The sequence below is a fragment of the Crinia signifera genome, chromosome 4, assembly GCF_055691185.1.
Source record: "Crinia signifera chromosome 4, ASM5569118v1, whole genome shotgun sequence".
NCBI lineage: Eukaryota > Metazoa > Chordata > Amphibia > Anura > Myobatrachidae > Crinia > Crinia signifera.
In genome coordinates, this window is record NC_139220.1 from 299,220,227 (window position 1) to 299,233,086 (window position 12,860).

Below are 12,860 nucleotides of genomic sequence, written 5' to 3' on the forward strand. Positions count from 1 at the left end.
CTTAAGTTTCCAGAGAGATTTGTCTCTGTTTAGAAACTATGCAGACAAATACCACTTAATCATATTCGTCACACCAAATTTCTTCTTTTAATCATACGGTATTTTCTTATGTGCAGGTTTGGGTGCACTATAGCTCTCTCTCACTGAGCTATGTGCTATATTTTTCATACATCTAGGCTAAATACCCTTTGGGCAGTTTTTTTGTGTGTAGATTGTGGTGACTCAAAGATAAAGGTATTGTGATGCCACTCACTCTCACTGAGTTGCATCCACTGATATTGTAATACTAGGGTTGAATTCCCTTAGTCAGAGCTTTAGTATTACTGCTCTTTCTCACCGGTGCTACTCACTCTCACTGAGTTGCATCTATCACTGTTGTAATACAGTTATAATATTAGGGCTGAATTCCCTTGGTTAGAGCTCTTACGTTATAGCTCTGTTTTGTAGAGATATCACTGTAGTGTATTTTTATTAATCACACATCAGCCCAATTTGAGCCGTATATCAGGGTTGAATTCCCTTGATTGGAGCTTTGATATTTTAGCTCTCTCTCATTGAGTCACTATTGTGGTATACTTCTATTGAGTTAATCACACAACTGCCTAGTTTAAACTGTATGACTTTTTTTTGCAAGTTTTGGGTGCAATACAGCTCTCTCTCACTGAGCTATTTGCTACTCAAATACATGCACCGTCTGGGCTCTTAGCCCTTTAAATCATACCTGCTATTTATTATGATATTAGGATGTTAATTCTTCTAGTTTCAATATTCGCAGTGTGACTCTCTCTCACAGAGCCACTACCGCACTATATAGAAGAAATTCCGTATGTATTTTATCACATTGAAATCCAATATTATAGCACTGTTTTGTGTGCAAATATAAGTGCAATATAGCTCTCTCTCGCTGAGCCGTCCTGCTGCTGATATTTAGTATGATTTCGATATCCGACACTTTTTATTGTGCAAATATAAGTGCAGTATAGCTCTCTCTCACTGGGCTATCCTGCTACTCATATTAATATATAATCTGGGCTATTTGCCCTATGGATATCCAGTTATATGTGGGTGACGGTGATAAACAGTATTTGGTGAAGCAGTATGACTCTCTCTCACTGAGTCATAATTGCTGTGATTTGTATTTTGATGATTCAATTGAATGCTTTTACTGTGATTTTTGATATTGCAGTGTAACTCTCTCTCACTGAGCTATAACTGCTAATATTTAAATTCAGTAATGGGATTGGATAATTCTGAAAATCCCCAGTTAATAAATAGCTTTACAATTGCTCTGGGATTAAAGTGTGCAGTTAAACTGATTCACATTAGTATTTCAGTTTACTTGATAATGGTTATTGGTCGCCATCTAGTGGTGGTTTTCCTGTATTGAGAGAGACCAGAATGGTCTTTTACTCTCAATATACTGTGACTGTCTCTCTTGGAACTATGTATCTAACATCAAACACATTAAGTCATGAATACATTATTGATACATTTTATATGTTTTATGGTTATTATGTAACCAGCATATAGGCTAACACGCGGTTTCACAAGTCTGCTTCCTTGGCTCTGAGGAAGCAGACTTGTGAAACCGCGTGTTAGCCTATATGCTGGTTACATAATAACCATAAAACATATAAAATGTATCAATAATGTATTCATGACTTAATGTGTTTGATGTTAGATACATAGTTCCAAGAGAGACAGTCACAGTATATTGAGAGTAAAAGACCATTCTGGTCTCTCTCAATACAGGAAAACCACCACTAGATGGCGACCAATAACCATTATCAAGTAAACTGAAATACTAATGTGAATCAGTTTAACTGCACACTTTAATCCCAGAGCAATTGTAAAGCTATTTATTAACTGGGGATTTTCAGAATTATCCAATCCCATTACTGAATTTAAATATTAGCAGTTATAGCTCAGTGAGAGAGAGTTACACTGCAATATCAAAAATCACAGTAAAAGCATTCAATTGAATCATCAAAATACAAATCACAGCAATTATGACTCAGTGAGAGAGAGTCATACTGCTTCACCAAATACTGTTTATCACCGTCACCCACATATAACTGGATATCCATAGGGCAAATAGCCCAGATTATATATTAATATGAGTAGCAGGATAGCCCAGTGAGAGAGAGCTATACTGCACTTATATTTGCACAATAAAAAGTGTCGGATATCGAAATCATACTAAATATCAGCAGCAGGACGGCTCAGCGAGAGAGAGCTATATTGCACTTATATTTGCACACAAAACAGTGCTATAATATTGGATTTCAATGTGATAAAATACATACGGAATTTCTTCTATATAGTGCGGTAGTGGCTCTGTGAGAGAGAGTCACACTGCGAATATTGAAACTAGAAGAATTAACATCCTAATATCATAATAAATAGCAGGTATGATTTAAAGGGCTAAGAGCCCAGACGGTGCATGTATTTGAGTAGCAAATAGCTCAGTGAGAGAGAGCTGTATTGCACCCAAAACTTGCAAAAAAAAGTCATACAGTTTAAACTAGGCAGTTGTGTGATTAACTCAATAGAAGTATACCACAATAGTGACTCAATGAGAGAGAGCTAAAATATCAAAGCTCCAATCAAGGGAATTCAACCCTGATATACGGCTCAAATTGGGCTGATGTGTGATTAATAAAAATACACTACAGTGATATCTCTACAAAACAGAGCTATAACGTAAGAGCTCTAACCAAGGGAATTCAGCCCTAATATTATAACTGTATTACAACAGTGATAGATGCAACTCAGTGAGAGTGAGTAGCACCGGTGAGAAAGAGCAGTAATACTAAAGCTCTGACTAAGGGAATTCAACCCTAGTATTACAATATCAGTGGATGCAACTCAGTGAGAGTGAGTGGCATCACAATACCTTTATCTTTGAGTCACCACAATCTACACACAAAAAAACTGCCCAAAGGGTATTTAGCCTAGATGTATGAAAAATATAGCACATAGCTCAGTGAGAGAGAGCTATAGTGCACCCAAACCTGCACATAAGAAAATACCGTATGATTAAAAGAAGAAATTTGGTGTGACGAATATGATTAAGTGGTATTTGTCTGCATAGTTTCAAGACAGAGACAAATCTCTCTGGAAACTTAAGAGTATATCAAGCAATACACAGCCAGATGGTGGTTAATCACCTGAATCTATAAAAGAAAAGGAGACCAGGAATACAGTAATAAACATAACTGTCTGGTAAATTGCACTCCTTTCACATTAAGGTGACACTAAATCCAAAATGATAATTACTCCCAGTATTTGCAAAACCCTGTGAGAGGGGGCTAGTAAATCTAGGAGGTACTGACCCTATTGAAAGGGTGATTCTTAAAACATCTGAACCTCTCAGAAAAGGAACCTAACTAGGACACAACGTCTCTTTGTAAACCAGCATAAGGGGAACACTTTTATTCCCTTTACTCACTACGTTTTTCTTTCCGTGCAATGGCACACCACATTATGTGTTGTATGTATGTATGTTCATTTTAACTTCTCTTGAAATTTCACAAGCAACGAAGGGAGATCACCACACGGATTCTATATGTTAAAAAATCCTGACAGGTTGCTCATCTCCCTTTTTTAGATCGAATTAAAATAATAAAGTACAATTTTTATATTAAAAAAGACCAGAATATTTCCATCTGTTTGAAATATTCCTCCCTTTAGGTGTGCATCCACAGTGCAATTCTTCTCTCTTTTGAACCTATACTCTAACCATATTGCCTGGATAGCACCCGCTGCCCAAATAACCAGAAATTGAAGGCAACCTCCCCCCAACTAAATATAGGGGATACTCTAAAGAAAAGTGTGTGCGGACTCCTAACTCCCCCTCCCTTATCCCCAACCCATTGCATGTCTGAGAAGTATGACTGAGGAAGAAAGTCTCTGAGCAGTAGGGCTGTCTATGGGGAGGTCTCTGAGCAGCATGGACCCCGCTGCCCACCCCCCGGACCCTGCTGCTGCACACAGAAATGCTTCACCGCTGGCACACACCTACAGATCAGACCGACACATCTAAAAAAAGCACCCGCGATGTGCCACTGATGGGTTTGATCCAATATTTTTATTGTGCAGCCCGTCCGACCTCCCCATTTTGACCCAATGCCCACGGGACTGAGCATCGGGTCGGAGGGGATGTCAAACACATCCGATTTGGGCCAATTTTTCAGTCCTGATTCGTCAGGGGAAATCCAAATCGGACAAGTGTATAGGCCTTAACTTTTTATTTGATTTGAATAGAAATCACATAAAAATTAAACGGGTTTCAGCTGCATTAGATGCTAATTTCACCCCGATGTGTGCTCCCATTTACTGGAAATCTAAGAGAAAAATAGGCAGGCGTAGTATATAGTATATAGTCTATGGGCCTCATTCTAATGGACTCAGTAAGCTGCGAATCAAATGCGTTTTTCTTGCCATGCGATTTAGTCCCGATTCGATCCCGATAAGCCTCCCGGCGAGGGTTTGTCCAGAATGGGGAATTCAGAGAATAACCTGAGGGCTAAAAAATAAAAATAAATAAATGATAAAATATAAAATATAGCATTCTTAAATAATTAAAACGTCACATGACATAGCAGCCAATCTGTGTCACTGTGGTAGACCATTATATATAAGAATGAGAACTAACGTCTCCCTGTCTTTTGCTCTTTTCTCAGTTTAAATGCTGTGGATTTAATGGGTTTCAGGATTTCAACAACTCCCTCTATTATCGGAATAACCAGGAGTACCCCCCGGTGTGCTGCTCGGACACCAGGCCCTGCAATGCAGATGACATCAAAACTAAGGTGACCCTATGAGGGTTTCATTATATATCTCCTCATTCTTGTGCTGAATTTTACATTAATTCAAAGCTCTAGAAATGAGAAATACTACTGTAGATCTTCTGTGACCATTAAATATATTGTTGATATTTTTGTGGAACAAAATCCCCGATAAGTGCTGGCATTGGGGCTAGCTACTGATCAACATCAGAAATGTGTTACTATTGAGACTCCGGCCAAGGAGATAGTTTTGCTCGGTAGTGTTCAGTGATCTCCCTTCTGGTGACGGGTATATACAGGGCACGTGCAATCTGGTGACTAGTGTATACAGGGCACGTGCAATCTGGTGACTAGTGTATACAGGGCACGTGCAATCTGGTGACTAGTGTATACAGGGCACGTGCAATCTGGTGACTAGTGTATACAGGGCACGTGCAATCTGGTGACTAGTGTATACAGGGCACATGCAATCTGGTGACTAGTGTATACAGGGCACGTGCAATCTGGTGACTAGTGTATACAGGGCACGTGCAATCTGGTGACTAGTGTAATCAGGGCACGTGCAATCTGGTGACTAGTGTATACAGGGCACGTGCAATCTGGTGAGTAGTGTAATCAGGGCACGTGCAATCTGGTGACTAGTGTAATCAGGGCACGTGCAATCTGGTGACTAGTGTACACAGGGCACGTGCAATCTGGTGAGTAGTGTAATCAGGGCACGTGCAATCAGGTGACTAGTGTACACAGGGCACGTGCAATCTGGTGACTAGTGTACACAGGGCACGTGCAATCTGGTGACTAGTGTATACAGGGCACGTGCAATCTGGTGACTAGTGTACACAGGGCACGTGCAATCTGGTGACTAATGTACACAGGGCACGTGCAATCTGGTGACTAGTGTACACAGGGCATGTGCAATCTGGTGACTAGTGTATACAGGGCATGTGCAATCTGGTGACTAGTGTATACAGGGCACGTGCAATCTGGTGACTAGTGTACACAGGGCACATGCAATCTGGTGACTAGTGTACACAGGGCACGTGCAATCTGGTGACTAGTGTACACAGGGCACGTGCAATCTGGTGACTAATGTACATAGGGCACATGCAATCTGGTGACTAGTGTACACAGGGCACGTGCAATCTGGTGACTAGTGTACACAGGGCATGTGCAATCTGGTGACTAGTGTATACAGGGCACGTGCAATCTGGTGACTAGTGTATACAGGGCACGTGCAATCTGGTGACTAGTGTACACAGGGCACATGCAATCTGGTGACTAGTGTACACAGGGCACGTGCAATCTGGTGACTAGTGTACACAGGGCACGTGCAATCTGGTGACTAGTGTACACAGGGCACGTGCAATCTGGTGACTAATGTACATAGGGCACATGCAATCTGGTGACTAGTGTACACAGGGCACGTGCAATCTGGTGACTAGTGTACACAGGGCACGTGCAATCTGGTGACTAGTGTACACAGGGCACGTGCAATCTGGTGACTAGTGTACACAGGGCACATGCAATCTGGTGACTAATGTACACAGGGCACGTGCAATCTGGTGACTAATGTACATAGGGCACATGCAATCTGGTGACTAGTGTACACAGGGCACGTGCAATCTGGTGACTAATGTACACAGGGCACATGCAATCTGGTGACTAATGTACACAGGGCACGTGCAATCTGGTGACTAGTGTACACAGGGCATGTGCAATCTGGTGACTAGTGTATACAGGGCACGTGCAATCTGGTGACTAGTGTACACAGGGCACATGCAATCTGGTGACTAGTGTACACAGGGCACGTGCAATCTGGTGACTAGTGTACACAGGGCACGTGCAATCTGGTGACTAGTGTACACAGGGCACGTGCAATCTGGTGACTAGTGTATACAGGGCACGTGCAATCTGGTGACTAATGTACACAGGGCACGTGCAATCTGGTGACTAGTGTATACAGGGCACGTGCAATCTGGTGACTAGTGTATACAGGGCACGTGCAATCTGGTGACTAGTGTATACAGGGCACGTGCAATCTGGTGACTAGTGTATACAGGGCACGTGCAATCTGGTGACTAGTGTATACAGGGCACATGCAATCTGGTGACTAGTGTATACAGGGCACGTGCAATCTGGTGACTAGTGTATACAGGGCACGTGCAATCTGGTGACTAGTGTAATCAGGGCACGTGCAATCTGGTGACTAGTGTATACAGGGCACGTGCAATCTGGTGAGTAGTGTAATCAGGGCACGTGCAATCTGGTGACTAGTGTAATCAGGGCACGTGCAATCTGGTGACTAGTGTACACAGGGCACGTGCAATCTGGTGAGTAGTGTAATCAGGGCACGTGCAATCAGGTGACTAGTGTACACAGGGCACGTGCAATCTGGTGACTAGTGTACACAGGGCACGTGCAATCTGGTGACTAGTGTATACAGGGCACGTGCAATCTGGTGACTAGTGTACACAGGGCACGTGCAATCTGGTGACTAATGTACACAGGGCACGTGCAATCTGGTGACTAGTGTACACAGGGCATGTGCAATCTGGTGACTAGTGTATACAGGGCATGTGCAATCTGGTGACTAGTGTATACAGGGCACGTGCAATCTGGTGACTAGTGTACACAGGGCACATGCAATCTGGTGACTAGTGTACACAGGGCACGTGCAATCTGGTGACTAGTGTACACAGGGCATGTGCAATCTGGTGACTAATGTACATAGGGCACATGCAATCTGGTGACTAGTGTACACAGGGCACGTGCAATCTGGTGACTAGTGTACACAGGGCATGTGCAATCTGGTGACTAGTGTATACAGGGCACGTGCAATCTGGTGACTAGTGTACACAGGGCACATGCAATCTGGTGACTAGTGTACACAGGGCACGTGCAATCTGGTGACTAGTGTACACAGGGCACGTGCAATCTGGTGACTAGTGTACACAGGGCACGTGCAATCTGGTGACTAATGTACATAGGGCACATGCAATCTGGTGACTAGTGTACACAGGGCACGTGCAATCTGGTGACTAGTGTACACAGGGCACGTGCAATCTGGTGACTAGTGTACACAGGGCACGTGCAATCTGGTGACTAGTGTACACAGGGCATGTGCAATCTGGTGACTAATGTACACAGGGCACATGCAATCTGGTGACTAATGTACACAGGGCACGTGCAATCTGGTGACTAATGTACATAGGGCACATGCAATCTGGTGACTAGTGTACACAGGGCACGTGCAATCTGGTGACTAATGTACACAGGGCACATGCAATCTGGTGACTAATGTACACAGGGCACGTGCAATCTGGTGACTAATGTACATAGGGCACATGCAATCTGGTGACTAGTGTACACAGGGCATGTGCAATCTGGTGACTAGTGTATACAGGGCACGTGCAATCTGGTGACTAGTGTACACAGGGCACATGCAATCTGGTGACTAGTGTACACAGGGCACGTGCAATCTGGTGACTAGTGTACACAGGGCACGTGCAATCTGGTGACTAATGTACATAGGGCACATGCAATCTGGTGACTAGTGTACACAGGGCACGTGCAATCTGGTGACTAGTGTACACAGGGCACGTGCAATCTGGTGACTAGTGTACACAGGGCATGTGCAATCTGGTGACTAATGTACACAGGGCACATGCAATCTGGTGACTAATGTACACAGGGCACATGCAATCTGGTGACTAATGTACACAGGGCACATGAAATCTGGTGACTAATGTACACAGGGCACATGCAATCTGGTGACTAATGTACACAGGGCACATGCAATCTGGTGACTGGTGTATACAGAAGACATCCAATCTGGTGACCACGGGGCACCAGAGGCATGCAGGTGTGGGTATCAGTGTCCACAAAAGCCCTCCTTGCTGTCAGTTCTTTGAAAGCAGCTAGGTACTTTAGAAGGCTCCTGGATTGTTAGCTCCACCAACAGCAGTGCACTGTATGAACGGGTCTATGAAGGTGCTGGGAGCCAAATGAGGCCGGGACCGCTCAGCTGTCAATCTGTCAGGTGGCTGGAGGCACAATTGTAGCGTAATCTGCAGAGCGGCTAAGATCACAGTTGCCACACTCTGCACGCCGGCTGGGGTGATGGATGCTGCTCCTACAAAGACGCGTTTAGCCGCAGTCAGGGCGGCATTGTCATTTTGGAATGACATCCAAATCGACAAAGCCGGCGTGCAGAGTGTGGCAACTGTGATCTTAGCCGCTCTGCAGATTACACTACAATTGTTCCTCCAGCCACCTGACCGATTTACCACTTCATTTTCTTGATCTCTTGGCTGCTTTTGACACTGTTGGTCGTTCTCTATTCTACAAACACATTCTCTACAAACACTACAATCACTAGGTCTTCAGAACACAGCCCTCTATTGGTTCCTATCCTTCCTATATAAACACTCCTTCAGTGTCCACTTCCCTGATTCTACCTCCTCTTCACTACCTCTGTCAGTTGGAGTACATCAGGACTCAATCTTGGGTCCTCTGATTTTCTCAATCTATACCTCATCTCTTGGTAAACTAATCAGCTCTTTTGGATTTCAGTATCATCTGTATGCAGATGATATGCAGATGATACTCAAATCTACCTATCTTCCCCAGATTTATCACATTCTGTATTGGTCAGTGTCACTGAATGTCTTTCTGTTGTCTCATCTTGGATGTCACCTTGCCAACTTAAAATGAATATTTCCAAAACAGAGTTAATTATATTTCCACCGGCCAACCTGATATCACTATCATCGTTTAGAACACAACAATCAATCCAAGCTCGTGGCCTAGGTGTTATCCTCAACTCTGAACTGTCCTTTGCTCCCCACATTCAATCTGTTTTAATCATGTTACTTGCATCTAAAAAACATATCCAAAATACAACCATACTTAACCCAATACTACAAAAACTCTAATCCACGCGCCCATTATCTCCTGCATTGATTAGTGCAATAGTCTCCTCCATACTGGTCTTACCAAAAAGAGACTATCACCGTTACAATCTATTCTGTATGCAGCTGCGAGGCTAATCTTCCGTGCTAGACGTTCATTGGCTGCGGATAGATTCCACCCATTTAAATCTCTTCACTTATTTAAAAATATCTCCCTATCTGACCTCTCCCCTCTTCTCAAGATCTACTTCTCTCATGCACACTCACTCCATAAATATATAAATCACTGGTAACAAATAAATAAAATTTACCAGTTTTGTTTTATCTGCATATAATTTTGGAAAGCGCAACGAAATTTCCTGTCCTATATAAGAAACTGTTAATACATAAATAAATATAGACCCAATTCGCAATGCGATAATTCATTACATCTCACAGATATTGCATGCAGGAAAATCACTTCTCACACCATCGTAACTGCCACCACCACAACCACCACCACCTGGAAGGACATCCCCGGCTGTGACATGCTGGTGGGGGAGGAGGAGCAGCACGGAGGACAGGGTAGGGGGGTGCGAACGGCGGGCAGCGATAGAAGCTTATAGGCTTCTATAGGTATCGCCACCCAATCGCTGAAGACGGTGCGGTTGGGTTTTAGTAAATTTGAAAATGCGGTAAAAAGGGGGGTTACCGCATTTTCATCATAGTACATCCCGCCCATTAAGTGCTAAGTACTCAGATTTCTCCCCTTTTATTTCTGCTCTCCAGGGCTGCCTTAAATCCTTTGAACATTTCCTTGATCAAAATGGAAAAATAGTTGGAGGTGTCGCCCTTGGAATCTGCGGCCTGGAGGTGAGTTATTGATCCCAGTTATTCATGGCACCGATTGTAACATAGATTAGATGGTAGTAATGCATAGTATAGATTGCTGATAAGTTACAGGGGTATTGCCCAGTATACACTACGGGAGTATTACTTGGTATAGATTCCAGGAGTATATTTAATAAAAGATTCCAGGAGAATTGTGTAGTATAGATTATAACAGTATTGCTCATTATATATATTGCACACTCACCGGGGAGTCCGCTCAATGGTGGGCGGGAAGGGGGAGGACATGAGGCAGAGGCAGGGGACCAGCGTTTTATCGGCATGCCCATAAAACCGCTGGGTGTACCCCTGCAGACGCAGGCGTGATGCGGCCTGCTTGGTCTGCGCGGTCCTCCTGCGAACAATGTCAGCGATGGCTTGTCGTTGCAAGTGGATTGACAGGCGGGCCTCGTCGTTCGTGGCAAAACCTTTAGGAAAACATAGGTGGTGCCTGGCCATTTGGTAATGCCGCTGACCCCATCAGTGGCTGCGATCTCCCCGCGTTCATCGCAGCGCCTACATTGGATGGGGAGTGTTTCTGAATGGATTTCCCCCTGTTCGGACAGCTGCGAACACATTCACAGCCGTGCACAAGGGCCGGGAGCCACTCTGGCGGGCCAGCATTTACCTGATGGCTCCGAAGATTCGCAGCCCAACCATCAGGTCTGAATCAGACCCAATAGTCCTCAAATATGTAACAAGCAATACTCCTGAAATCTATACCGAGACAAGACAACTAGGAGGAAGGTATATGGTAGAATATACAGATGGAGCCCCTCTCATGCTTGCTCGCCTCTCGCCAGAACGTCCCCGCTGGCAAGCCGGCGGATCGGGACTCCATCAGACTGGGACGCGTGTGCGTCTCACGTGCGTCCCAGTCTTTTGGCGGCTGGGGAGACGGGCAGGGTTAGGGGGGGTCGGGGAGGCGGTGGGGACCGGTGATGGCGGCGGGGGAGGTGGCGGATGACGGCGGAGGAGCTCCGTCGCTTCGGGCGCGCAAGCGTCTCGTGTGCGCACGCCTCCTGGCGACGGCTGACAATGGAATCGCCAGCCCCCGGCTGAAAGACCTGCGCTCCATCTGTACTAGCCAATGGTTAGCGTTTCCACTTTCCCAGACAAGAGATGCCCATACAGTATGTGATTAGTTGCGTGTCTCAGGCATGTTCATAACATGTTCTCTCTCTCTACCTTCCAGCTGGCAGCCATGATCGTCGCTCTTGTGTTATTCTGCCAAATTGGTAACAAATAACAGTATACGTGGGTCCCCGCTCCTGAACATGTAGGGTTTGATAGTGGTAGTGAGTATGACTACAGGAGTTGCTCAGGATAAAGGATCTGTGTGGATAACAATGAACATACTAAATTCTCCTGTTAGTACCTGTCATGTCCCTGCCCTGGACATGGTGGATCGGGGACCTGGCATCATCAGTGGTGCATGCCGGCACTACTCACCACCGCCCTACAATGCCGCATGTTCGCTGTCCTGGGGTTTTACACACTTTTGCTTCTATTTCCTCATTGATTATAATAAATCTGATGATTTTTGCACTTTATAACTCGGAGATGCAATGTGTAACAAAGCAGCAATAACAGCAATGCTTCCTACTGTACCGTGGCAGAGACTATATTATTTGTAAATAAAGTATACATACATTACTAATAGGTACACATCGTACACTACTACACATCCTACACTGCTACACATCCTACACTACTACACATCCTACACCGCTACACATCCTACACTACTACACATCGTACGCTACTAACCATCCTACACCGCTACACATCCTACACCGCTGCACATCCTACACCGCTACACATCCTACACTACTAACCATCGTACACTGCTACACATCCTACACCGCTACACATCCTACACTACTTACCATCCTACACCGCTACACATTCTACACTACTAACCATCGTACACCGCTACACATCCTACACCGCTACACCGCTACACATCCTACACCGCTACACATCCTACACCGCTAACCATCCTACACCGCTACACATCCTACACCGCTACACATCCTACACTGCTACACATCCTACACTGCAACACATCCTACACCGCTACACATCCTACACCTCTACATCGCTACACATCGTACACCGCTACACATCGTACACCGCTACACATCGTACACCGCTACACCGCTACACATCCTACACCGCTACACATCCTACACCGCTACACATCCTACACGCTACATCGCTACACATCGTACACCGCTACACATCGTACACCGCTACACTTCGTACACCGCTACACATCCTACACCGCTAC

The 12,860-nt window shown here is 44.8% G+C and overlaps 1 protein-coding gene across 1 annotated transcript in view; it reads left to right on the forward strand.

The window, feature by feature from the left end:
• TSPAN16 (tetraspanin 16) overlaps window positions 1-12,213 on the forward strand; it is a 32,561-nt gene extending 20,348 nt beyond the window's left edge. Inside the window, exons 6-8 of the mRNA XM_083180008.1 lie at window positions 4,686-4,814; window positions 10,469-10,552; window positions 11,763-12,213. Coding sequence (XP_083036134.1) covers window positions 4,686-4,814; window positions 10,469-10,552; window positions 11,763-11,816 — 267 coding nt within the window. The 3' untranslated portion in view covers window positions 11,817-12,213. The remainder of the gene's footprint in view (window positions 1-4,685; window positions 4,815-10,468; window positions 10,553-11,762) is intronic.
• The last annotated feature ends 647 nt before the right edge of the window (window positions 12,214-12,860 follow it).